The sequence below is a fragment of the Camelina sativa genome, chromosome 16, assembly GCF_000633955.1.
Source record: "Camelina sativa cultivar DH55 chromosome 16, Cs, whole genome shotgun sequence".
NCBI classification, from domain to species: domain Eukaryota; kingdom Viridiplantae; phylum Streptophyta; class Magnoliopsida; order Brassicales; family Brassicaceae; genus Camelina; species Camelina sativa.
In genome coordinates, this window is record NC_025700.1 from 414,874 (window position 1) to 440,710 (window position 25,837).

Below are 25,837 nucleotides of genomic sequence, written 5' to 3' on the forward strand. Positions count from 1 at the left end.
TTAGAATTTTATTTTTCTAAAAGTATTTCTCCAACAATTGAATATTAAAATTATTATAACTCAAAATTTAAATTTAGAATGGAAATATGTCTATTATTAGGTTAACTGATGGTTTTCCGCCAAAATATCGCTTTACGACTGAGTTATAATCATTACGGGAAAACGAAAGGTCATGTGACGGCTGAGTTGTAATGAGTTATGGCTGAGTTATCACAAGTAACAATCTGAAAGTAAATGGATTATATATATGACTTTACGGCTGAGTTATAATATTTACGGGAAAACGAAAGGTCATGTGACGGCTGAGTTATAGTGAGTTATGGCTGAGTTATCACAAGAAACAATTTGAAAGTAAATGAATGATACATATGACTTGACGGCTGAGTTATAATATTTACAAGAAAACGAAAGGTCTCGTCGATTCATGTTACGGCTGAGTTATTGTGTTTTATGGCTGAGTTATCACGAGAAACAATATTAAAATAAATGGCTGATATATATGACTTTACGGCTGAGTTATAATATTTACGGGAAGACGAAAGGTCTCGTCGACTCCACTAGTTTTTGTAGACTCTTTCGCCGAAAACTCTACACAGAGACGTAGCTGACCGGTTTTCCATAGCCCCAAAAAACATTGCAACTGTCGATCATTGGAGATAAAAACTGGTGGAGTATCATGCGCCATTAGTTTCAGTGCCTTGTTTGAGAAACTGTAGCTCAGCTTTAGCTTATGGCTAAATGTGTCCAATCCTTAGTATTCAAGAACAAGCTTGTCGTGTGTTGTGCCTCCATCTATCTGCACAAATATACAACCTCTATCGTCGGTGTTAAATACATATCTCTGTGTCTTTACCCAATTACCGGAAACAACTAGAACCGGAACTGGATCCATGAAAGAAAAATGAAGAACAAGGTGAAGAAGAAGTAGAAGAACAAGGTGAAGAACAATGTGAAGAAGAAGTAGAAAGAACTAGGTGAAGAAGAAAAGTGAAGAAGAAGTATAAGAATAAAGAGTCGAACGACGTTTCGTATTGCCGGAGAAAAAAAAAAGATGACGTGGAATGCTGACATGGATGCTGCGTCCGACGTGGCAAGTCATCCATTAAACAATAAATAACTCAGCCTATATAAAACTCAGCCACAACATGAAAAACATTACAGTAATTAAAAAAACATTACAGTAATTAAAAAGCATAAAAATTGCTGCCAAATTCAGTCGTACCGTTTAATAAGTCAACCGTATCGTTTAATAAGTCAGCCGTAACTGAATAACATTCTAGTAATTAATTTTTTGTTAATAAGTCAACCGTCAAATGGTTGAGTTGTATGATAAGTCAGCCTATCACGACTGAGTTGTACGATAAGTCAGCCTATTACGGTTGAGTTGTACGATAACTCAACCGTAACAGTTGCTCATAAGTCAGCCGTGTCGTAGTGATAACTCAGCCAAACTTTTGACAACTCAACCATCGGGTGAAAACTCAGCCGTAAGGACGGTTGAGTTATAGCATAACTCAACCAGATTTTAATAAGTCAGCCGTAAGGATGGTTGAGTGATAGCATAACTCAACCAGATTTTAATAAGTCAACCGTAATGCTTGGTTGAGTTATGCTATAACTCAACCGTCCGCTCTTACTCAAATGTTTTTTTCCATAACTCATCTGTAACGCGTTATGGCTGAGTTTTGGTTATACGTCAACGATTTCTGACGTGAGATCTGACATAATAATGGTATTTTTGTAATAACATTTTTTCCGGTTACATAAAAAAAGAGCACGCTGAGTATTTTAAAAATATCCGAAATATTCTAATACTAAATTTTTTTTTTTGATTCTGGTAATATTACTCGGATAACAATTGAGTAAATCATCCTAATTATTATTGTTATACGCATACATGGATATTAAAGGTTGGTAAAATTTTATGACTTTTACAGACCATTAGCCGCGAGTTTGTTAAGGAGTGCGAGCGAATTGCTGGAGATATACAAAGACGTGGTGACTCTCCGCCGAATCATCCTGACCGTTGATGACTTCGACGACGTCTTTTCAAACCCATCGATACACGTGTCCTTGTCCGTGAGGGAAGTGCTAAGCCACGTGGCGAGATCGCTCATCTGCTGCTGAAACTCGCTGGCTTTGAGTGTCCGGAGGACGGCCAAGGACTTGTGGAGACTATCAAGAGAGTCTTGTAGCAGTTCTCGGCAGTCCGAAAGAGCGACGCGGTCGCGTTTCCCGACCGTTGAAAGCCGCGTTTTGAGAAGGTATCTAAGGACGTCCTTGTTGTCGGTTATGGCCACGGAGACACCGGCACGTGCCCATTTGCTGGGACTGTTCTTGGCGACTGATGCAAACGGCGATAACGTTTTAGCGCAGAGATCTCGGTAGTGTGTAACGCTACACGCGTTTTGTACGTAGCTGTTGCGTTTCGACGGTGATGATGAAGTTGGATTGAGAGAAAGGAGAAAGAAGACAAGTGCAAATGCGATAGAAGAACTCATGGAGTTTTCTTATGTGTTGTAATAAGAAATATCTGTAATCTTTTATACAAAATTGGTGTCGACGAGAGAGATCGTATATATAGACACGTATAAATTTAATTTTGGGTTTCTGGTAGGTTTAAAAGTGAAAGTATAAAAAGTATGTATGGCGGTCCATTTTTAGTTGTCGGAGTTATGATCACAACGTTTCTAACGCTATGTTCGACGTTATAAATTGGTCGCAATTCGTTTGATTTAGTTAACTCCTAATTTGGTTACTTTTTTTTCGACAACTACTCCTTCCCAATTAGATTACTTATTAGGCACAAATATCAGATTTTTTAAAATTAAAAACCATTTTCAACAACTACTCTAACTAATAAAACTAGAGATCTCATTCAATTTGGTTTATTTATTGTTTAGGTAATCATTGGTCCGTCTAATACTCGCTCTACCAGGCGGATTTAACAAAGGTTGAAAACATTACCAGTAACTGTTTATAAATGGAAGATCATCTAGTTAAGTACGGCATAAGCTTGTAGTATCATTTACTAATGTTGTCATCGCCATGAGGCCCATGACCATATCTCGTCGGATCCTTCTTTTCTTAATTACTTTTCCCCCCTCTTCACGCCATAGCTACAATACTTTCGTAGGACGTGCGTGAGTTCTTATATACAACGTAATCACGTAATGCGTGAGCATTTATGAATACAGCTTCAAAAATTGAATTAAACTCACATGAACTGAGAGAACGAAGCATATATGGTTATGAAGGTTCACATGATTCCTATGAAACAAAAGACATGACTGAGACACTAATAAGAGAGACTTGGAACTTAAAACCATGAAGATCATAAAGGACTCCTGAGCAAAACCATGGACAGTCATGAATGGGAGGTAAGGAGAGAGAGAGAGAGAGAGGGGACTGTGTAGTGGTTTTCATTGCAAAATGAACCATACTTATGGGACCATCATGGCTTCACTCTTCCGGCATAAACTCCTTTTTTCAAACTTCCTACTAGACTCTGTGATATCACACAAGCAACTGTGACAAGGAGCACTATAGAGATAAGCCCTAAGCTGATGTTGAGGATAGTTCTATTCGAAACTTGTAGTAAGCAGTGACATGGATTTGAGTATGATACAAGAAATGGGTCTCTAAGACAATAATAATACAATGCTCCTAAGATCATTGATTCAAAAAATATGAAACTGAGTGTCTATAGGCTAACTCACACCAGTATCAAAATATAAGGCATGAACGTCAAATAAGATTCTGCAATTCTTAAACACTTAATAGAACAGAAATGGACGAGATTCATCCAAAAACGTATGTAAGGAGTTCATTTATTGATTAAATTTGGCTGTAAAGAGAGAAAACAAACTGAGGATGACAAAAAAAAAAAAGTTCCACCTTTCCGGATTAAACAAAACGAGTAAGGCTTAAGTGGCAATTTCAGAAAGTCTTTAAGTGTGGTCAAATCATTGAGACTTACTCATACAGTTTTTTTCCGAAGCATCTCCTCTGATGGAAGCTCCAAAGTAGCTCCTGCGTGATCCTGACTTGCTTTCACCTCTACAACACAGAAGCATTGGAAAAAAAAATCAAGTTTCCAAGAAAAATCGAGTTTTTGCACTCACGCAATTCAACGAACAGATGGCGTGCAAGATAAAAAAGAGTGTAATGAGTAAAAAAAACGTACCGTATCCGCCGCGTTCGTTGAGTTTGGCCTGAACGATCATAGTGGAAATGAACTGCGTCGCCTCACGCGCCTCTTCGAGAAGGCGAGTAATGTCGGAGCCGGAAGCCACGTGGCGGTTTTCATCGAATTTCTTACGGATCTCGGACGCCGAAGCCTTCAGCATCTCGGTATCTCCGGCGAACGATTTCCTCGTGGCCCTGAGCAGGGCTCTGTACGCGATCAACGCTTCTCCGGTCACCATTTCTACTCCTTTCCCTTCTCAACCTTTTGTTCTCCTCCTCCGCCGTCTCCTTGAGGAATCGAAATGGTACCTTCTGATCGCGGCTTCGAGTTTCATTGGGCCTTTATGACTAAGCCTACCTTTTGGCCCATTAATGAGCGCATCGGTCGGATCCTTAGAGAATTTAATTTATCATTTACTGGGCGAATGAATGCGTATTTGCGTGTTCGTTCGTTCACTACTTCCGAGTGTCTTCACCATTCCCAAAGAGGTACGCTTTCTGAATTCGCTCATGTGTTCTAAAGCTTCAATTTCACGCCTTTTTTTTTTTTTTTGAATGATACGAAACCCTAGATCATTCAGTCTGCATCGATTCGAACAATCATTGAAATTGACCAACTCAGAAGCAGTATGTGGAGATTTGGTTTATATAAACCATACCTCTGTAAAATTAGTCATTTGAATCCTCAAATTAGCCATGCAAAAGTTTAATTGCGTTGTTAGTAATGTATAATTCGTTTTTTGGTTGTTCAAAGACTGTTAAGTATGGAAGAGGTTTGTTGAATTTGGTTTATATGCTTTTTGGCTTTATTGTTTTCTCTTTGTTGTTAATTTCTCCAGCTTTAGATAGAGATTAGAGATGGATCATGTATACAAAGGTCAGCTGCAAGCATATGCCCTCAAACAAAATCTGGAGCTACCCGCGTATGTCACTGAGCGAGAAGGGGCTCCTCATGCTCCTCGGTTTAGATCTAAGGTTACATTTTGTGGCCAGACTTTCCAGAGCCATGAATTCTTTCCGACTCTTAAATCGGCTGAACATGCCGCTGCCAAAATAGCATTGGCTTCATTGACGCCACAGAGTCCTGAGGCTAGTTCCCCCCCACACCCTCATTTTTGGATCACAGTTTATGTGCTTTTTCAAAATCTGATTTTATCTTATCTATCATTTTTTTTTGTTTATTCAGGGAATTGATGTTGCATACAAGAACCTGTTACAAGAGATTGCTCAGAAAGGAAATTCTCTGTTACCAGTTTATGCAACTGTTACATCTGGTCCATCGCATTTGCCAGTTTTTACTTCAACTGTTGAGTTTGCTGGGAAGGTCTTCAGCGGAGAAGAGGCAAAAACCAAAAAGTTGGCTGAAACGAGCGCTGCTAAAGTAGCATTCATGAGTATCAAAACTGGTATGTATCTAACCTTTTAACATCCCTTGCTTTTCATTGTCTTATTTATTCCTTTAAAAATGGTCAATCAAATATTTCAAAATCAGCAAGTTATGTTATTTTTCAGTTGGTGCATGGTATGAGATAAGAAATGATCGGACTGTTTCTCATTATAGATTGTTTACCTCTGTTCTTGTGAACTGTTTTTCAAATTCCATTCAGCTGTAGACATTTTGACTAAAGTTAATCTTGTTAATTGCATCTGAGGTTCTTCTTGTCAATCTTTTGAACTTTTCTAGATCAGTATTCCTCTCATGATATTCTTCTACATGGCCCAAGTTAGAAATTGGGTCATGAGGGTGAGCAGTTTCACAACGAACAAATCATGAAACAACTTATTTGTTTGTTTGTTTGTTTGTTTTAAAACCATTTTATTTTATTATCTTGATGCATATTCCCAATGTTAAAAAGTCAAACGAGACAAGTTGGTGATAATCTATGATGTACAGGGAACTCGAACCAGACCTCATGGCCTTCTTTGCCTTGTGAGAGACAAGAAGCTGTAAATTCAAATGTGAAGAGCATTCTACAAGAGATCCAGTCCCAACCTTCCCAGGTGGTGATGACCCCTGAAGCCCCAGCAAAGTGTATTAATGTGGATGAAAATGGTTAGTCTTCTTTAAAAGCTACCTCACATTAATAATGCTTTTGGTTTGTTTGTTATAGGGAAATCTCTCTTCCTTTGCTATGATTTGTGGTCCAGTCAGAGGGACGTATCTCCCCTTACTTAACTGCATGAAATGGATTCAAATTTATGGTAACTGGTCAAGATTGTTTATTCATTCAAAACTCATGCTCTACAATCTTCATTCTGTGCAGAATTTCCAGATCTTCATAATGCACCAGCCAGTAATGCTAAGGAGAGGAATGTTGCTTTGCGTGTGCCTAAGAATCCTACAAACGATGGCACTCTTAATGCACCAACTAGTGATTCTATGAAGATGAAAATTGCTGCTTCTTCATCGCCTATACCTCAGAATCCTACGAACCTTGTTGCTCGTAATGCACCAGCTACCAATGGTATCAAGAGGAACATTGCAGCTTGTACTTTGCGTATGCCTCAGAATCCCACAAACGATGGTAGAGAACTTTCACCATGTGTATGTGTAGATGAGAGTGAGAAGAAGAAGCTCATAATGGGAACTGGCCACCTGAGTATACCAACTGGCCAACATGTATTTTGTCGTCCGTGGAACCCGGAGATAACTCTTCCTCAAGACGCGGAGATGCTCTTTAGGGATGATAGTTTTATTGCCTATCGTGTCATGAAACCGTAAAGACATCAATATTTGATGCATAGTAAGTGTGGAGATAGAATGGTAAGCTACGCTATATCTCATCTGTTTGTAGAGAGATACAGTGTTTAATCGAATAGGTTTAGGCTTTTGTCTCTGGTTTTCTTCAGCAATAACCTAGTGCTGTGTAATGATATATAGATTCTAAGAAAATCGCAGTGAACTTACTATTTGTAAGAAAGCATCCACGGGATCCGAAAAGAACAATCTAGTCTTTGTATTATTCTCTCTAAAGTTACTAAACTGTTTTGTTGTTTATCAAAGAACACAAAAACAAGAGGGAAGAGTGAACTAACCTTTAAGTGACTGAAGAGAGGTTAGAGAATGGGAAAACCCAAAAAAAAATGCAACACGTCGGTACTGTAAGATATCTGTTATACGGTGATGGAGTCATCCAGTTCAGTTTCGTTTCGTTAGACAAGCGCAGCTGGTACTTGATTTTAATAGTGATCTGGATTCTGGAGGAATGTTCTTTTGTTTTCGTTTGTGATACTCAGTTCAGTTGTATCTTTCGCTCTAGAGGAATGTTCTTTTGTTTTCATTTTGATATTCAATTCTAAGAAGCAGAGTTTACTTTTTGATGACTCCTGTCTTTGGGTTGAGACAAACTATATATGACTGGTTTCTTGGCCAAAGTGAAGATTGATTCTTCAGCACACTTAGCTAATCTTTCTAGCAGTCGTGGTTTGGGGGTACAAGCACGATGAACGTTTCCTTGTTTTCAATCTGCTCGGTCATGGCATACCCAAGCCGAGATTCGCATCAGTAAAAATTACTGTAAAAAGAACAAGAAACAATATCAGATGGCTTAAGGAAAACAACAAAACTATTGTTGTAAGGGCTACAATAGCTTCAAAAAAGTGTGTAAGCAGGTTAGGCCTCCAATTATAATGATGCGTGCAAGGAAAATAAAGGCAATGTCAGATGGAATGAAATATAAAGTGTTTTATGCGTAGATACAACTTTTATATAGGGGTGAAAAGAAGCTTCAAATCTGCTTGCACACTTTTTTGAAGCCATTGTAGCCCTTGCCATTGTTTGAATATGAAATTCCTGCAACAGTAAGTAATGAGATACTTGCAGATTAGTCAAACAGTTTCATTAAGCTATGAGTCTGTTATATAAAGTCATGATACTCTCTCTCAGATGAAGGGTTTTTGATTTTGGGTGTTACCTTGTTATTTCTTGAGCTTGCCTTCATTTGTGTTGTAGCTACTGGTTCTAACACGGCTTTTTATCATGAAACAATAAGAAGTGTTAAAAGTAATTGACATTAAACGATAGTGATGGACGATTGTCACAAAACCTTGAGGTCTTCTCTTGGACGTTTCTCATGGTATATCATACATGGAAGTTTCACATAGTCTCTACTTTTGAGTGATGATCTCCTTGATCTGGTTCTAGGAACCGAAGCTGCACAAATAAAAAAAGATGAAATTTCTTGAATTGAGAATTTACTGGAGTCAACGCAATAACTAATTTGGAAAAAAAGCAGAGGATTTTGAGGTTACTTATAGAGTAAGCAGAGGGTTGTTTCCAACGTTGGACCATCTAGCTCTTGCCTTAGGTTAGCCCTTGCTATTGTGTAAACTTTCAAGATGAAATTTTAAGCAACAGTAAGAAATTCGATCCTTTGTAGATTAATATTAAGCTATGAATCTGTTCTAAACTGATGCTTATCTCTGATAAAGCAAGGATATGTACCTGAAAAATTGGCAGATGTGGTGTAACTTCTTTGATGGCGCAGTGCAGGCAAAGCTGGAGCAGCCAAAAGCTGCATTAAATAACAACAGAAAGCATTGGTTTCGTTTAGTTTTCTTTCTTTCTGAAGTATATTAGTACATATAAAGAAGGCATGAAATCAAGTAATATTAAGAATGATGTCACCTACCTTTTTTTGATGATTGCCTTTGGCTTGAGATAACTGTGTGACTAGTTTTATGGCCATAGTGCAGATGTATTCATCATCAGACAACTTTTAATCAACAAAAAATGATTCTTTAGTACTCATATGATCTTACATCGTCACTCTCACTCAGACCTGCAATCAAAACCATCAATGGTATCAAGAAAAACTCAGTCAATAGTTAAACTGACTATAATGAAATAATCTAACAGGGACTTTTTACTTACAAATGATGGAGCAGAGGATATAGAAGAACACGAACTTGTTGGGACACCTCTCGCTCTCTGACTTGTTTGCTCTCTTGTCGCCATTATAATGTTTCAACGTTCTGAGAGTTAGAAGAGAAGAAATTTCTGATCACACACCACAACTCAGTAGATTTAAAGCGGAATCATAGATTTAGAAGCATGAACCTCTCTTCTACGACTTGTGAATCATATTGGTAGAGCTAGCTAGCAGCTTTTCTCCTATAGAACCTCTACATGGAAAAGAGACGACACCAATTAGTTAGCCTCACTAGGAAGATCAGCAACTCGTACTTTGAACCTGAAATGAAACTTTCAATAACATGGCAAAATAATGTAGAGGAACTCCCCAGTGGCACACACCACCATCACAAAGCATATGAGAGGAGGAAGTACCTGAATAAACCACATGTCCAGCCTTGTGCATCAGAGGAGCCCAGACTTTGTAACAGACCCTAAAGAGACATCAAAAAGAGAAGCAAATCAGCGATCATAGCATCATCCACCAGAATGTAGTACATTAGAAGGACAAGTTAAAAAAATACAATTTCTAAAATCAAACCTCCCATAAAGTAATCCCATTGCCTCGAGGACTCTGCATCAAAGAGAGACAGAGATGTTTTCACTTGAAACCTGAAACATCCAATAAGAAAGATCAAAATCATGTTTGAAAAGTCCTTGATTAAATAATAATAAAAAAATAATAAATTGAGAGAGGGAGACCAAACAAGTAAGCAAAATCAAACCGTCGGAGGAGTGTAAATTCAGAAGCTGGTGGAGCGATGATTTGAAGTTGGATCCTCTTGTCACAAATCTAAACCAACAATACAAAAACGCCAAGTAATTAGTAACTAGAAGAAAAAAGACCACCACACCAAAGTGAAAATTCAAATTATAGAGATGCGTTTAGAGCAAGGAAACCATCAGAGCGCCTAAAGAAGTAGCATCGAGAAACAGTACCTGCAAGACGAAGAAAGAAACGGAAGGAATAAACCTATATAAAAAAAAGGTAAAAGATCTATTAAGAGGAAGAGGAAGAGCAAAACCCCTGAAGACGTAGCACAGAGAAGAAGCTTGACTATCAAAGCCATCATCCAAAACCTGAAAAGAAAAAGAAAAAAACAGAACATGTTAGAAACCAAACCCTAGAAAAAGACAAGCAAGTGAAAATACAATGATCGATTCAAAGAAAGACACCATATACTAGTTCATGCGTGTCCATCAAAGCCATCACAGATTGATTGATAAACGCATAATCCAAAACCTGAAAGTCAAAAAAAAAAAAAACAGAGCAATTAGTTAGAAACCAAACCCTAGGAAAAATAAGCAAGTGAAACTAACAGTTTAGAAGAATCTCAAAAACAAAAGAACAAAACCTGTGAGAGCGAATCATCATAATGGGATCATCATCAACCAGAATCTACAAACAACAACACAAGGAAAAGTAAGTAAAATCAAACCGAAGAAGGAGGAGGAGGAGGATGAGTTTTGCCAATTCAGAAGCGGGTGGAGTGGAGCCTTCATAATAAAAAATGAGCGGATAAAAATCAAACCTAAAGATACATTTTAATATCGATTAGACACATGGTAGTATGGACAAAAACAAAATGAAGAGGAGAGAACATGTCACTTACCTGATTGCCAATGTTGACAGGTATGACATCACCCACCACAGTGTCATAAATTTGAAATTTCCACTCACTCGTCTTCCACCTCTTGTCACATGTGCAACAATTAAATCAATAAAGGAAAGAATTTGTGGAGCATCTCTCATCTGAATGTGTGTGTACACGACAAGAACATCTGGGAACACACAAGAAACAGAGTATTAAAATTAGCCAATATTAAGGTAACCTGAAAGTTAAACTGAGCAGAGATCATAAAGTTAAACTAAGCAGAGATCATAATGTTAAACTCCCACGATGTTTTCTATTTGAACCTCCCACGCAGTCAGTAATCCAGGTGCCTTCTCGATCTGCATCAAAAGAGAGACTGAGATGTTAATTCACGTATATGTAGAAATTAAAAAGTAAGAGATGTATTAAGACTTAAGAGGAAGAAAAAAACCCACCAAGACGTGTCACAGAGAAGAAGGAGTCCATCAAAGCCATGACTGATCGATCAAAGCATCAACCAGTACCTGAAATAACATAGCAAAGAAGTAAAAATCACATGAACATAATAAACAGCCTTGAACAATTCAATTTCGAAACTTAGAAACCAAACCCTGAAGAGAAACATTGAATGAGAGTGACAAGGATCAGTCAAAGCTATCACACGATCTGCAACAAAAGAGAGACTGAGATGTTATAAATTCACTTATATATAGAAAAAAGTAAAAGATGTATTAAGACTTGGGGAGGAAGAACAAAACCCATTAAGACGTAGCACACAGAAGAAGAGTGTCAATCAAAGCCATCACTGATCGATCAAAGCATCATCCAATACCTGAAATAACATAGCATAGAAGTAAAAATCACATGAACAAAACAAAAAGCCTTGAACGATTCAATCTATAAACTTAGAAACCAAACCCTGAAGAGCAAAATTGAATGAGAGTGACAAGGATCAGTCAAAGCCATCACATGATCTGCAACAAAAGAGAGACTGAGATGTTAATCCACTTATAAATAGAAAAAAAGGAAAAGATGTATTAAGACTTAAGACGAAGAACAAAACCCATTAAGATATCCATGAAAGCCATCACTGATCGATCAAAGCATCATCCAATACTTGAAATAATCCAAAACCTGAAAAGAAAAAAAAAACAGAACAACAAGTTAAAAACCAAACCCTAGAAAAAAAAAAAAAAAGAGACTAGTTCGTGTCCATCAAAGCTATCATCATCATCATCATCAAAACCTGAAAAAAAAAACAGAACAACAAGTTAGAAACCAAACCCTAGAAAACCCAATGATCGATTCAAAAAAAACAGCAACATCAGAAACTAGTGAAGATGCTGTATTAGAGAGTCAGAGGAACAAAACCCCTGAAGACGTGGCACAGAGAAGAAGCGTTTCCATCAAAGCCGTCGTCATCGATTGATAAAAGCATCATCCAAAACCTGAAAAAAGAACAGAACAACAAGTTAGAAACCAAACCCTAGAAAAAAAATAAGCAAGTTTGAAAAACTAATAGATAGATTCAAATAAAAAAAATCAGAAACTAGTTTTAGAAGAATACTGGTCCAGCACCAACCAACGAAACGAGAGAGCTTGCGGAGAGACTTTACACTCACTACAGAGAGGAACGAGAACGAAGAAGAAACAAAATAGTGAGGAAGATGTGAATGAGAGAGCGCATTATATTTATAAACGGCCTAGATCTAATCTTATTCATGTTTTAACGGGTAAGATTAAGTCGGTAGTCAAACAAGACTCTTTTTGTCCAGCTGGCAATATTTCCTTTCCTATTTTTTGTTTTTGTAATCTAAAAGCATTCATGTTTTAACAGTCATCCGCATTAAACCTACGAATCCAGCCGTTAGCTAGAGAGATTCATGCTAAGCAGTAGTAATCAATCACCAATATAGATCAAAATTGGGCTAAATAAAAAAAAAAAAGGAAAACCTAGATTAATGAATCTAACGGTTCAAAAATAGAAAAGCAAATAATAGCTAGGTTAAAGTATGACCGACATATACTAAATTCTCTATAAGAAAATTATAATGCTCCATTACTTCTTCTAATCACATCACTCATATCTTTTTTTTCTTTTTTTGGTTCTCTTTCGTTACTTCAAAAAGAAGCTGGGGTAGTAATCTTGTAATCCCGACGAGTCCATGATGTTGTTTTCGTCATTTATATGCTTTTTTCTTTGAATGTTTTATATACCGTCGGATCTAAAATACAATTGCATCTAATGGCTGTAATGAGAAAGCGGCCAAATATTATATGATGATTTGTTTTATTGTTTTAACCGTTGGGTAGTGCCACGTAGATTTAGGAAAAAATGTTTTTAGTTTTCTTTTTTGCTTTAGATATTTCCTTTCTGTTTTAACGATCTATTCACCGTCGGATCAAAAATATCAACTGCATCTAATGGCTGAGATAAAATATGATTTTTTTTTAGATATTTCTTTTTTTTGTTCAATGATGTATCCACCGTCGGATCTAAAATATAATTGCATCTAATGGCTGTGATCAGATATGAGTTTTTTCCTTTTCTTTTTTTTTTTTCTAATAAACCCGTTGGGGTTGGGGGACTTCGCTATAAATAAGCACAGAGAGGTCTTGTTGTCTTCTCATCTTCACTTTTGCTGCTGACACAAAGATTAGAGAGAGAGAGAGAGAGAGAGACTCTTCTTCACCACCTGAAAGAGAGACAAATAAAAAAAAGAGTAAGAGAGGCCAGGTTCGTTCTTATGCCGACAAGGAGCAAACATGTCTGAAGCGATCTGAAGATATAGCGAGAGAGCGTTGGTTGTTACGGCGACTAACTAGGGTATTGAACAGATCTGAGGTATTTTGTTTTCGCCTTCTTCTCAATTTTATCTATGAATTCGATTTTTTTTTTTTTTCTTTCTGATTTGATTGAGTTAGGGTTTGATTCGAAAGGAGTTTGATTTTTAAAAAGTTTGTATTTTTTTGATTGATTTGTTTCTCTCTTTTACAGGCAACCTGATTCTACTGATGGATGATGACTCATTCAACACGGTCTTCAAGTTACGCTCCACTGACAACAGAGTGAGTTAAAAGTCGGCTTCAAGTTTGGGTTTTTTTTTTTTTTTTTTTTCATTATAGTTACGATTTAGATCGGAATGAGAGACTGATATTTTGTTGTTTTCTTTTTGCTTTCTTCATAGTATGAGAGGTGGTGATGATGCACACTATGTGACGCTGCAACAACAACGATGGAATCAAAAATTAATATCCTTTTTTTCTTAATCTCCCTGTAATTAACTGATCTCAAATTCCTTTTCTTTACTGTTTTCTTTTTCTTAACCTGTTTCAAGTTAAATCCTTTATTCAGATGTGGAGGTTATTGGATTATGATGCAGCTTGTGTGTGTGGTAAAAGTAATCTCAGAACCGTGGACAACACACTTATTATGCCCTGTGTAAGTATAATTCCAGATACTTGAATTTGCTTCTTCTTTCATTACTTACTCGTTTGATTATTTGACGTCTTGTTACGTATGGTTTTTTTACTTTTCAGGCCCTGTGTGGATCATCCCAAACCCAGTTGGAGATGTTACATGTCCTCCAAAAGGTAACACCTTTTTTTTTTGTCTCTAATCTGCATCTGAAACAAATGAATCATGTTTACTATTCCAATGAAAGTAATGGCTCATGTTCACCTTCTTGCTTCCTCAGCCTGCAATCCAGCTTCTCTCTTTCTCTCTCCTCCACGGTTTGCCTTCCAACTTTGCTTCTTCTTCTTTTCTTTTCTTTTTTTTTCGTTTTGATCTCTATTTGGTGATTGATTTGTCTTCTTTGTGATGTTCTGTGCTGTGTAGCTAAGACGAGACCTATGGAGTTTGGTGAAACGGAAGGCTGTTGTTGGCCATGGAAGGAAGATACAAATATTCCTTGTAAGTTACTGAAAAGTTTATCATGAAACAGTGAACAACAATTATTCCTTGTAAGTAATTCCCGATACTTGAATGGCATCTCTTTACACTACTCAGTTTGATTTTCTAATGTCTTGTTACATTTTATTTTACCATGTTTCTTTCAGGCCCCCCCTGTGGATCATCCCAAAACCATTTGGAGATGTCACATGTCCTCCAAAAGGTAAAACTTTCTATCTCCAATCCACACACAGATTGAGTTAAAATTTGCTTAAAAGTTTTTTTTTCTTTGGGTCATTGTTACGGTTTAGATCAAAAGGAGACTGATATTTTTGTTTTTTTCTCTTTGTTGCTTCACTAGATGGTTCACTTTCTTTCATAGAATCCGGGATAATGCACACTATATGACGCAGCAACAACAACGATGGAATGGAGATTTACTATCCTTTTTCTTGATCTCTGTAAGTGATTTAATAATCCTTTTCTTCACTGTTTCTTTTTTTTTTACATGTTTAAAGTTAATCCTTATTCAAATGTGGAAGTTATTGAATGTGCAGCTTCTGGAAATAATCATAGAACGGTAGATTCGAGGAGGCTGCTTGCTTGCATATCAAACTTAGTGGCCAAGGTTCCATTTTTTCTCTCTCTTTTTGGTAGTTGGCTTGGAAACATTTATCTTGACTGAAGTGTTGCTTATCATGGCTATGTTGCAGGTTGTACATGATGAGCTAGTGAAGTTGTGATGGCTGCTGGAGAAGTATCTGAGCTACGCTTTGCTAAACCAGGTCTTAAAGAGGAAGCCCTAGAAGACCTTTTCCTAAACAATTAAACTTGGTACTCTCTAATCTCACTCTCTCTATATCTTTCCATCCTTCTTCTTCTTCTTGTTTGCAAATTCTCATAATTTTTTTTCTGTTTTTTTGGCCATGGATTTATTTAGGTGATATTATGTTTGCATGGATGTTTGATGAGGTTCATGCCTTGAAGCCATTCAAATTTGCCGCTGATATCTTGGACAAGAAAGAAGATTTACCTCCATTATATGATAGTTGCTACATTAAAAATAATAAGGTCTGTTTCTCTGACTCTGAATCTTCATATCTTTTCTTTTTCTTGTGGATCCGACAATGTTCCATATGTTTTGGCATGTCTCTTTCTGGTAGGTGCGTGTTGTGTTGGCCATGGAAGATACATAACCCAAGGAGCCAAGTGAAGGGCCCCCAGCTGATGTTTTTTCTGTTGACGGGTGGACTCAGGAAAGAGGTTGCTTGCAGAGCCAAACTCAATTTACGTGTTTTTCTCTGCTTTCTATTTTACATGTTTTTAGTTTTCCCTCTCTCACGCAATTTCCCAGCAATTTCAGGTCCGTGATTAGAGTTCCCTGTACTCAGAGCTGAAGTCAACGGTGCTTTTCTCCATCGAGACATGTATGTATGAAGCCAGAACTTAGGAGAGATTGTGTCTGCTACATGTCGTTTTTCACACCTTCTTGCTTCCTCTACCCGCAATCCAGCTCCTCTCTTTCTCCTCCACGGTTTGTCTTCCAACTTTGCTTTTTCTTATTTTTTTCGTTTTGATCTCTGTTGGGTGGTTTTGTCATATTGTTTTTGATTTGTCTTCTTTGTGATGTTCTGTGTTGTGTAGCTGAGACGAGAGCTATGGATTTTGGTGAAACCGAAGAGTAGTGTTGTTGGCCATGGAGGATACACATATCAGATGGACCCAAGTGAATAGCCCAGATGTTTCGTTTGTTGACTGAAGTGTGGCTTATCATTGCTATGTTGCAGATTGTACATGATGATGAGCTTTTGAAACTGTGATGGCTAGTGGACTCGAGGAAGGAGGCTGCTTGCAGATAGTTATTATGCCTTGTAAGTAATTCCCGATACTTGAATGACATCTTTTAACGTCTTGCTACATTTAATTTTACAGTGAACAACAATTATGCCTTGTTTCTTTCAAGCACCATGGATCATCCCAAAACCAGTTGGAGATGTCAGATGTCCTCCAAAAGGTAAAATATTTTGTCTCCAATCTCCACACACAGATTGAGTTAAAATCAGCTTAGCGCTTTTTTTTGGGGTCATTGTTACGATTTAGATCAGAAGGAGACTGATATATATATATATATTTTCCTTTGTTGCTTCTCTAGATGGTCCAGAACGTTGCAGCAGCTTCCTGCTCTTATCAAGGATGCATAGCCAGCGGTCTTAGAAATCCCCTGAGTAAGCTACTTAATTCATTCTATTCGATCCACTTTTTTACTTGGGAAATGATTTGATACATTGCGTGAACTTGTTTGTAGGCTTTCTCTTCCGTGTACAATGTTGATGAGTGGAAGTGGAAGTTAGGCGTTCTGTTGGCCAATGATAGCCAACAAGAAATTGTTTCCAAAGACAAAAGGGATCGATGGGATTATGAGCAAATTTCAAATCTTGCCAAGAGAATGGGAATGTACAGGTATAGAAACTAGACCTTTATCTTTTCAAAACCAATTTCGTATCTTGCACTATGTGCTAACCTGATTTCTTGTTTCATTGTGTTTTTGGTAACTTAACAGTGAGATTTATGGAAAGTGGTTGTGGCAAGCAAGGTTTCCTCTTTCCAATTACCGGCCAGATTTGGATGACAATCGACCACAACGGGAGGTAACATTGCCTCCCTTGGTTTACCAAAACCATAAGGCACAATTTATACTTGTAGTTTAATATGCTGAATTTGTAACGCATCCCATTTTGCAGGTGGTACTTCCTTTGTGTTAGCAAAGAAGGGTTCCTGCAGGAACACCTTGTGTTACTTTCTCTTAGAAGAAGTTGGTATTTGATAATATTTGGTCTCACTTCACTTAATTTTACTTCTTCTGATTCTTGGGCTCCCACCATTTGCTCCATGGCAACATTTGAAGGTATGATTGACAACTAATGTTTTGCTGCAACATTTTGGTTTCTACTCCCTTGTCTTGTTTATTTTTCTTTCTTTTTGATATGAAATCCATTTTTTGCAGTATCATATGCGGAATGCTGGTGATGCGTTCTTTAATTTGCTGAGGTCACTCGAGACAGGTTCTGAGTCTTCCTCCTTGACCACTTCAAATTCTCCTCATCCATAAGCTGTGAGTCTAAATCCGCCCTTTTAAAGTTTATTCTTCGTTACACACACAATAGAAAAACTAACAGATCTTATTTTTTAATGGTTTTTGTTGTTGCTTCTTCCTTCTCTAGATGTTGCAGTCTTACACAACGATGGTCAAATCCTATTCTGGAGATCGAATTGGCATTTTTTTCAGGAGTCAAGATCTCTATGAGTGATCTCAAAGTCCTTTTCTTTACTGTTTTTGTTTTGTTTTTTTATGTATACCCGTTTGAAGTTAATCCTTAATTCAGATGTGGAGGTTATATTGAATATGCAGCTTTTAGAAGGTTATTATGAAACCATGGACAACACACTGATACCCTGTAAGTATAATTCCCGATTCTTGAATTTGCATCTTCTTTCATTACTCGTTTATTTTTTTTGAATGTCTTGTTACATATGGTTTTACTTTTCAGGCCCTGTGGATCAACCCAAAACCAGTTGGAGATGTTACATGTCCTCCTAATGGTGAAACCTTTTTGTCTCTAATCTCCATCTAAAACTAATAAAACATGTTCACTATTCAGTTAAGGTTTCAAACTTTGATATACTTAATAGGATACTTTGGATTAACTAACCATGTGTTTTTTTCTTTTGTAGGTTGGAATGTTTCTTGAAGGTATGTGTGGAGCCTGCCTAGAATAACCAACTCTCGTGTTAGCTAAATCGTGCCAAAAGGTAAACGTATCAGATCCTAAATGCATGTACTGAATTATTTAGCTTTGTTGTCTTACTATATCAGATCCTAACTTGATTCTCCCTTACAGTGATCATTGTTTGAATTGCTGCAGCATGGCCAAGTTGTTTTTTGTAACAGATTGGAGCTCAAAACCGGACGTGGAGTTATTGAATATGATGTAGCTTCTGGAAAGATTATCATAGAACCGTGGACAACACTTATGCCCTGTAAGTAATTCCCAAAACTTGAATTGCATCTTCTTTCACTAATCGTTTGATTTTTTTTACCGTCTTGTTACATATGGTGTTACCATGTTTCTTTCAGGCCCTGTGGATCACTCAAAACCAGTTGCAGTCCAAAAGGTTAATGTATCAGATCCTAAATGTACTTAGTTATTTATCTTATTGTCTAATTGTATCAGATGCTCAACCTATTTTTTATACAGATGTTGAGTTATTGAATATGATGCAGCTTCTGGGAAGTTTATCAGAGAACCGTGGACAACACACTTATCCCATGCAAGTATAATTCCCGTTACTTGAAATGCATCTTCTTTCACTACTCGTTTGTTTTTTTCAAGTCTTGTTACATATGGTTTTATCATGTTTCTTTCAGGCCCCCTGTTGAAGATGTTACATGTCCTCATCTGCAAAGTTTGGGTTTTTTTTTTTTTGTGGTCATCGTTACAATTTAGATCGGAAGGAGACTGATATTTTGGTTTTTTCTTTTGTTGCTTCTCTTGGTGGTTCACTTTCTTCACAGAATCGGGGATGATGCACTATATGACGCTGCAACAACAACGATAGAATGGAAAATTAATATCCTTTTTCTCGATTTCTGTAAGTGATTCATATATTTGTTCATTCTCAACTTACAATAATCATTAATTGTTTGAATCGCTGCTGCAGTATGTCCAAATTCACGTGTATAAGTGAAAATACTATATATTTTCTCAGTTCCAGATTTTATATGCATCACGTTTCTGTTTCAGCTCAGTTGGTTCATACTGTAGCTTTCCAGGTCCCTGTGTGTCGAAAGTAGATGGAATTTTGGGTGGTGGTTTACTCGCTGCTGGATCATATTTGAGTAAACACTTTATTACTTGTCATTTCTCATCTTTAAGCTCACAAGCATATTCGAAGTTTTTTAAGTGTTTTGTTATCTGCAGATTGAATTGTTACATGAGGCTTCCTTCAACATTGACGAATCTATAGAGGATGGAGATATTGATTCAGGATGCTAACGCAAAGGCGACAACAAATATGAGACTTCCACTGGTAATATACTAAAAGTCTTAAACTCTTTTCAAAATTTGTTTACGTCTTTACATTGAACCACATAAGAGGTTTCTCACAAAAAATGCAGGATAGAAAGTAAAATCATAATGTCATCGAAATTGACTGTCAGGAGACCTCTGAGATTGAAAGAAGAATATGTTGAAGGTTTGGTGTAATCCCCAATCGTCATTGAAGAATCAGTTTCTGAACAGCAGAACAGCTAATAGGTGCATTGAGTCAAGCTGCCAAAAAGGTGCAGCAGCTTCCTGCTCTTATACTTTAGCCAGCGGTCTTAGAAATCCCCTGAGTAAGCTATTAATTCATTTATTTTGTTCACTTTTTTAGTTGGGAAATGATTTGATACATTGCGTGAACTTGTTTATAGGCTTCATCTTCTGTGGCCAATGTTGATTAGTGGAAGTGGAAGTTAGGCGTTCTGTTAGCCAACAAGAAATTGTTTCCAGAGGCAAAATGGATCGAAGGGATTATGAGAAAATTTTAAATCTTGCCAAGAGAATGGGACTGTACAGGTATAGAAACTAGACCTTTATGTCGTTAGTAACTTATTTTGTATCTTGCACTATGTGCTAACCTTATTCTTGTTGCATTGGATTTTTGGTTCTAACTTAACAGTGAATTATACTTACAGGGGAGAAGTATGCAGAGAGCCTGTCAGGTATTACTGAATCACCTTTACCTCGTTCCACTTATCTTTCGAACAAAGAGTCTTTACTAAAAGAAATAGTTTATTTATTGATAGAATAATAGGAATCCCCTGAGGGAAGAACGATGCTGGAATTCCGGAAAAATGATTTAAGGACAAAGAAAGACTTCTTTAAGCTATTGCTCGGTACCAGGTGAAGGTACATATTTCATATATCTAGTAAATGTTTAGGTTTCTGCAAATCAGGTATCATAATTGCTTATCACCCTTGCTTCTTGGTTCCATTAGAAGGATCAAACAGGGACAGGAGCTGAAACGTTTTTTTGGTTTTGCATGTTTCCCGTCTCTGTTTTTATGAATGTGACCATCAGTTCTTTTGCTGATAGATTTTTGTTTCAACAGGGATCCTGATCTGGTTAAGAGGATTGGAGCAGCTACTGCAGTCGAAGTCAGAGCCACTGGAATTTCATACACATTTGCTCCTCGCATGGCAGTAAAGTTTCTGTATTCTGGATCTTATTATAAGTTCTCACCTTCTGCCAAAGTCTTATAGATCTTGCACTCTTTCATATCTTTGGTACTTTGGACATTTGTTAAAGTTTTTTCTCACTCGCTATTTGTAGGTTTGTAGAGATCCCAGATAGGGGTAGGTGTTATGAGAGGATCACAAAGTTGTGGAAGACTTGACAGATGTCAATCTTGTTTTACAAGGAGAGCCTCCTTCCAACAATAAGCATGGCGTTCCGTTTCTTGGTGGCAGGTAAAGCTTTTGCTAATTTGGTTGTTATATATGAGCCTTACATAAGTATGTTCTTCTTTTCATGCGTGTTATTTTGTCTGGGATAAAATTGCAGCATGTGCCAAGCATTATGTGGGAGATGGTGGGACAACCCGAGGAATAAATGAGAATTTCACGGTAACTGCTTTACCACATGCCTGCTTATGGTGATGCAATTTACAAAGGTGTTACCACAGTGATGGTTTCATAGTCAAGCTGGAATGGTTAGAAGATGCATGCAAATACTGAGCTTATCACAAGGTATCTTAAGGGTACCCTTAACATCAATGCACATGCTCTGTGTTCTGGCAGTAGTATTTCTAAATGAATATTGCCCTTTCTTGATGTATTTTGTAGAGTCGTGAAGAGAACCTTTTATAGAGCATGTGTGAATTCTTAGGTCAAGGAGTTGATTTTGAGTTCTAATTCCAACTTATCTATCATCTCTATGATTATCTGCAGGGTTCTTTTACTTCGGATTGGCACGGTGTTGATATGATTTCCTCACCACCGCATACAAACTACACATCTTCTGTCCGAGCTGCAGTTCAAGCTGGAATTGATATGGTTTGTGTTTCAAACTTCACAGACATTCCTGGACCGGGAACGGAAAATGTTACTTGTGTGCTAATGAAATAATTTTACATATGCAGGTCATGGTCCCCTTTAACTTTACTGAGTTTGCCAATGATCTTATGTCCTTGGTGATAAACAAAGTAATTCCTGTCACCCGGATTGATGATGCTGTCAGAAGAATCCTGCTTGTCAAGTTCACTGATGCTCTTTTTGGGACTTTAGTGGAAAACTTCCTGTTACATGGTTTAGAAACACTTTTTGCTTACGGGTCTGGTCTTGAAACCGAATCCGTTGGGAGCATTGTTGCTAGGTAAAATGCTTCACACAGCTTTATTGTTCCATCGTTTCAGTATGCTCTCTGACACAAGATTAAGGATCTTAACACCTTATTTTGGTTGCAAACAGGTCTACCGCAGCTTCTGCTACTAGCACAAAGCCTTGCTTGAACACAGTCCTTGTATCTGCTACAAATTGTCTACTTCCCTGCCCAAGGTATCATGACCAGTTTCAACTTCCGTTTTGATTTCTGTTAATAAATTGGTAAGATGAGGTAACTTTATATTTTTGTAGCTTAAGCCGTGTTCTGAGAAGATGAAAGCTACAAAAGCTTGGGAGTAGATACTTCATTCGGTTATCGGATCCCGGGAGTTTTTCGTAACGTAGTTTTGTTCTTCTAGCCTAGCAAAAGAGATCCTGAATCTGAGTCATTGCAACCTGGACCATCTTGAATATTTAAACGTTTCTTCTATTTACATGCTACAGAGAGTATAGACTGTTCTCTTCTTTCAATCCATCATGCTTGAAAATAAATTAAATTAACGTTGTGGGCAATAATGGTAAACAAAAGAAACGAAAGCAAGAGAACAACATTATGCTTTCTTTGTAAAAGAAGAAACATATGATGATGATGACCTGAATGAGACTAAAGAAGAGAGATTTTGATGAGCAGAAGAAGTCATAGCCGCAAAACTATGGGATTTTTAGTAAAATGTAGACATAAGCGGATCGAACCACACCTCAATAACGATGTCGAGAGACACTAGATAAGTAACCGGTATTCAAGTCGAATATTTATACCTATAAACAAAAATAATGAGACACAAGAGTAGAGGTAAGCAAAAAATATTAGGGAACAGCAATTCCATCCATCCAAATCACTGTTTCTGTGGAATTTGCCAAACGGAAAAGGGAAGAGAAAATGGCGTCGGGGTGTGGGAAACAAAAGGATTTCTGGATGGATTTTAGCGAAGACATGCATGTCTCATTGGAGAGAGTTCCTAAACACAACTTCTCATAATAACATCACTAGAAGTCTTGTACCTGCACACAATTTAACTACTCGATAATACACAAGAAATAAACAAACAGTAAAATTTGAAGCATGATTGTGTTTATAAGAAGAAACAAGGCGAGATTAAGTGATAAGAGGTTGTGGAAATTGGAAAAGCTTACGAGAATAAATAAAATTTAGTAAGATGTAGACATAACGGTGTGGAGAGACACTAGATAAGTAACCACCGCTATTCAAGTAGAATATTTATAACTATAACCAAAAATAACGAGAGACACAAGAGTAGAGGTAAGCAAAATATTAGGGAACATCAATTCCATCCGTCCGAAGATACTAGATATCGTAGATCGTTGCGGAGTTGTGCTAACACGTCCAGGTTGTAAATAGCTAAGTCCATATTGGTATCCAGATGTGCTGATACTCAGAACACATCTTGATTGTGAAGGAAGTGGGGCTAGATTTTCGACTAAAGGAGTTAGACCACTAATTGTCTGTATACGGATAGTATTTGAACAACCTCTTCTCACTGTCATGTAAGAAAATATTCCCTTGCTTAGAAACAGCAATGGGGGTGAACCACCTTTTCCAATATATCGGGGAAATAACTATGGTTAAAGTTATGAAGTAAGTCATAGTCCAAGTTTCTTCTTGTGCATCCATGCTCCATATCTCTAGTAGCCATTCAGGACCAAAACCTGTGTCGGAAAAGGCCAAACGGTCTTCAAGGTTCACTATCTGAGCTGCAGGGGTGTACCTAGACGGCGGAAGTGCAGAAACATCCCGGAACTCTTCTGTGTGAAGATCCGAAGCTAGTATCTTAAACCTATGCTTAAAGTCTAACCAGTAGATGGAACCATTGACACACGCCGACTTCCTTGTTGCTTCAACCTTGTAAGGAGCCGGGGTAAGTTTCCGCCATTCCCCAGTGTTAACATCAAGAATCTCGAAATCGTTGAAATCAAATAACATCCTCACTACTTTATAGCTCCCACTAACTTCATCCTTACCGAATCCCATCGCCCAGTATCCAGGGAATATGTAACGCCATACTTCTGCGATTGTAGTAAGTAGTAACTTTTAAGACAAGGAAACGAATATATTCATTCTTATATAATAATAAATAAATAAATAAATAACGAATTTACGGGGAACGAGTTCGATCCCATAGTCAAAAGGGCCTGTAGGGAATCTAAGGAATTCTCCGGTGGAAGGGTTCAAAACGTTGATTCAATCTGGTACAGGGATGCAAACCAAACAGTCACATGTCAACCAAGGTCGTGTGGTGGTTTCAAGGCGTTGTAAATAGACAATGTCGATCTCTGCGTCTCCTTGGAACCGTGGCTCTCTCCGACAGCAAGGATTTTGGGGTTCTTTTGAACACGCTTAAGCCTCTCCGCGAAACTCTTGGACTCCAGTATTTACTTCCATTGTTTTGAGACGGTTTTGCATCTGATTATTAGTTTCAAGGTCAGCCTAAGGAGTATGTCTTCCACCAGATCGGAAACTATGTAGATTGGATTAGGGTTTTCTTCTTCTTCTTCCATCTTTTTCTTGAGCAATAAGATATGTGCTGTGTAAGTGAACTCAGGGGTTTGTTGTGACAACGTCGACGAGTATTTATGTTAAAGCCCATAATATAAAGGCCCATTAAAGGATTAATTCGGGTAAACCCGAATGATATTCGGATCCTTGAAAATCAATCATCAGGCGAAGAAGAAGAAGAAGTCTCGAGAGATCTCAAGCGGAGAGAAGAAGAAGGCAAAAATGGCGTCGGGGTGGGGGATAACGGGGAACAAAGGGAGATGTTACGATTTCTGGATGGACTTCAGTGAATGTATGTCTCATTGCAGAGAGCCCAAAGATTGTACTCTTCTTCGTGAAGACTACCTCGAGTGTCTTCACCATTCCAAAGAGGTCCGTTTCTCTATCTTCCCTTTTTTTTAGGGTTCTTTCAATCCGTTCTCTGTGTTTCAGTAGTATTCAATTTCACGCTTTTGATCAGTCTTGCTGATTTTAATTTGATGATTCTTCGCCCTGTTACCAGTCGTCTTTACGAAACCCTAGATCAATCATGATTGTTTTTGAATCACCAGTTGGAACAATCCCTCAAAAACTAGTTGTTTCGTTTGCCTTATATGTCTTATTAGATGCATAAAAACATAAGCAAACTTTTTCTTGAAACTAAAAAAAGTCTCGTGGTTAACATGAATTGCATTCTCTCTCAAGTTTAAATGTGGATGCTTTCACTAGGTTGCTCGTAGAGATTAGGTTTATATTAACACCGCCGCTTCCCTTGTTTGAAATTTAGTTTTACCCCATGAACTATTTAGCTGTTAAGTTTGGAAGTTGAGGCTTACTCTTCAGCTCATGTCCCTGTTTGATCCTTCAAATGGAACCATTTGTCCAACTTTGACGTAGATGTTCTCTCTGTATTGACATCATGGACGTGTTAGAGAAGCCAATGAAACTGAATGTATAGGGTTGCTGGTGAAATTATGAGAACATCCAAAGCTTTGTAGATTCTTGGTTAGTATAAGGCTTATGGTAGATGGACTGATAAGGGAGGATGGCTTATTTGTGTATTTGTTGTAGTTCCAACGAAGAAACAGGATATACAAAGAGGAACAACGTAAACTAAGAGCAGCTTCAAGGAAAGGCGAAGATACCGGGGATGGGACTCCTACTCATCACTAATCTGAGTATTCTCCTCCTATCTCCAAAGTTTGCAGCCGAGAAGAAGAAGAATAAACAAAAAAGGGTTCTTGAAGATTTCTGTATGTTGATGTGTCAAACTTTGTTTGATCGTTTTCAGTTTGAATTTTGCAATGGATTTACTATCTTTTCTTGTCT

General features: G+C 37.6%; 5 protein-coding genes and 3 long non-coding RNA genes across 14 annotated transcripts; 2 read left to right on the forward strand and 6 right to left on the reverse strand.

Annotated features, from left to right (window-relative positions):
- Positions 1,774 to 2,659, reverse strand: LOC104749039 (21 kDa protein-like). Its single transcript, XM_010470615.2, has one exon. The coding sequence runs from the start codon at positions 2,499 to 2,501 to the stop codon at positions 1,932 to 1,934; it is 570 nt and encodes a 189-aa protein (XP_010468917.1). The 5' UTR covers positions 2,502 to 2,659; the 3' UTR covers positions 1,774 to 1,931.
- Positions 3,228 to 4,522, reverse strand: LOC104749040 (mitochondrial zinc maintenance protein 1, mitochondrial). Of its 2 annotated transcripts, none has more exons than XM_010470616.2 (3): positions 4,187 to 4,522; positions 3,980 to 4,059; positions 3,228 to 3,508 (listed from the first exon to the last, which is right to left on the reverse strand). In XM_010470616.2, the coding sequence occupies exons 1-2, from the start codon at positions 4,425 to 4,427 to the stop codon at positions 3,980 to 3,982; spliced, it is 321 nt and encodes a 106-aa protein (XP_010468918.1). In that variant the 5' UTR covers positions 4,428 to 4,522; the 3' UTR covers positions 3,228 to 3,508. The 2 variants fall into 2 exon arrangements, with proteins under 2 accessions (XP_010468918.1, XP_010468919.1); XM_010470617.2 differs by having other exon boundaries at positions 3,228 to 3,528.
- Positions 4,595 to 7,184, forward strand: LOC104749041 (double-stranded RNA-binding protein 4-like). 2 transcript variants are annotated; one of them, XM_010470618.2, is made up of 5 exons: positions 4,595 to 4,677; positions 5,028 to 5,277; positions 5,375 to 5,594; positions 6,083 to 6,241; positions 6,453 to 7,184. In XM_010470618.2, exons 2-5 carry the CDS (start codon positions 5,047 to 5,049, stop codon positions 6,908 to 6,910), a joined length of 1,068 nt encoding a protein of 355 aa, XP_010468920.1. In that variant the 5' UTR covers positions 4,595 to 4,677; positions 5,028 to 5,046; the 3' UTR covers positions 6,911 to 7,184. The 2 variants fall into 2 exon arrangements, with proteins under 2 accessions (XP_010468920.1, XP_019094053.1); XM_019238508.1 differs by lacking the exon at positions 4,595 to 4,677 and having other exon boundaries at positions 4,684 to 5,277.
- On the reverse strand, positions 7,302 to 10,093 carry LOC104749042. Of its 5 annotated transcripts, none has more exons than XR_761288.1 (11): positions 10,001 to 10,093; positions 9,826 to 9,893; positions 9,642 to 9,712; positions 9,476 to 9,534; positions 9,248 to 9,312; positions 9,062 to 9,162; positions 8,820 to 8,969; positions 8,633 to 8,702; positions 8,440 to 8,518; positions 8,103 to 8,341; positions 7,302 to 7,981 (listed from the first exon to the last, which is right to left on the reverse strand). It is a non-coding gene; the product is annotated as an uncharacterized LOC104749042 (long non-coding RNA). The 5 variants fall into 5 exon arrangements; XR_761291.1 differs by having other exon boundaries at positions 8,820 to 8,860; positions 8,950 to 8,969; positions 9,826 to 10,093; XR_761289.1 differs by having other exon boundaries at positions 8,103 to 8,158; positions 8,235 to 8,341; positions 9,826 to 10,093.
- LOC104749044 lies at positions 10,139 to 11,886 on the reverse strand. The gene is made up of 10 exons (XR_761293.1): positions 11,759 to 11,886; positions 11,614 to 11,669; positions 11,454 to 11,527; positions 11,306 to 11,361; positions 11,151 to 11,219; positions 11,001 to 11,054; positions 10,714 to 10,882; positions 10,456 to 10,499; positions 10,277 to 10,343; positions 10,139 to 10,180 (listed from the first exon to the last, which is right to left on the reverse strand). It is a non-coding gene; the product is annotated as an uncharacterized LOC104749044 (long non-coding RNA).
- On the reverse strand, positions 11,901 to 12,346 carry LOC104749045. The gene is made up of 3 exons (XR_761294.2): positions 12,263 to 12,346; positions 12,067 to 12,143; positions 11,901 to 11,941 (listed from the first exon to the last, which is right to left on the reverse strand). It is a non-coding gene; the product is annotated as an uncharacterized LOC104749045 (long non-coding RNA).
- LOC109129688 (F-box/LRR-repeat protein At2g43260-like) lies at positions 22,433 to 24,602 on the reverse strand. The gene has a single exon (XM_019238279.1). The coding sequence runs from the start codon at positions 24,002 to 24,004 to the stop codon at positions 23,471 to 23,473; it is 534 nt and encodes a 177-aa protein (XP_019093824.1). The 5' UTR covers positions 24,005 to 24,602; the 3' UTR covers positions 22,433 to 23,470.
- LOC104749046 (NADH dehydrogenase [ubiquinone] iron-sulfur protein 5-B-like) lies at positions 24,703 to 25,837 on the forward strand. Its single transcript, XM_010470619.2, has 2 exons — positions 24,703 to 24,901; positions 25,580 to 25,837. Exons 1-2 carry the CDS (start codon positions 24,752 to 24,754, stop codon positions 25,679 to 25,681), a joined length of 252 nt encoding a protein of 83 aa, XP_010468921.1. The 5' UTR covers positions 24,703 to 24,751; the 3' UTR covers positions 25,682 to 25,837.

Coding starts and splice junctions, on each gene's coding strand:
- LOC104749039 (XM_010470615.2), bottom strand. CDS start 2,501: ATGAGTTCTTCTATCGCATTTGCACTTGTCTTCTTTCTCCTTTCTCTC.
- LOC104749040 (XM_010470616.2), bottom strand. CDS start 4,427: ATGGTGACCGGAGAAGCGTTGATCGCGTACAGAGCCCTGCTCAGGGCC. Junction 4,060..4,186: donor CAACGAACGCGGCGGATACG/GTACGTTTTTTT, acceptor TCTGTGTTGTAG/AGGTGAAAGCAAGTCAGGAT.
- LOC104749041 (XM_010470618.2), top strand. CDS start 5,047: ATGGATCATGTATACAAAGGTCAGCTGCAAGCATATGCCCTCAAACAA. Junction 5,278..5,374: donor TGACGCCACAGAGTCCTGAG/GCTAGTTCCCCC, acceptor TTGTTTATTCAG/GGAATTGATGTTGCATACAA. Junction 5,595..6,082: donor ATTCATGAGTATCAAAACTG/GTATGTATCTAA, acceptor TATGATGTACAG/GGAACTCGAACCAGACCTCA.
- LOC109129688 (XM_019238279.1), bottom strand. CDS start 24,004: ATGGGATTCGGTAAGGATGAAGTTAGTGGGAGCTATAAAGTAGTGAGG.
- LOC104749046 (XM_010470619.2), top strand. CDS start 24,752: ATGGCGTCGGGGTGGGGGATAACGGGGAACAAAGGGAGATGTTACGAT. Junction 24,902..25,579: donor GTCTTCACCATTCCAAAGAG/GTCCGTTTCTCT, acceptor TATTTGTTGTAG/TTCCAACGAAGAAACAGGAT.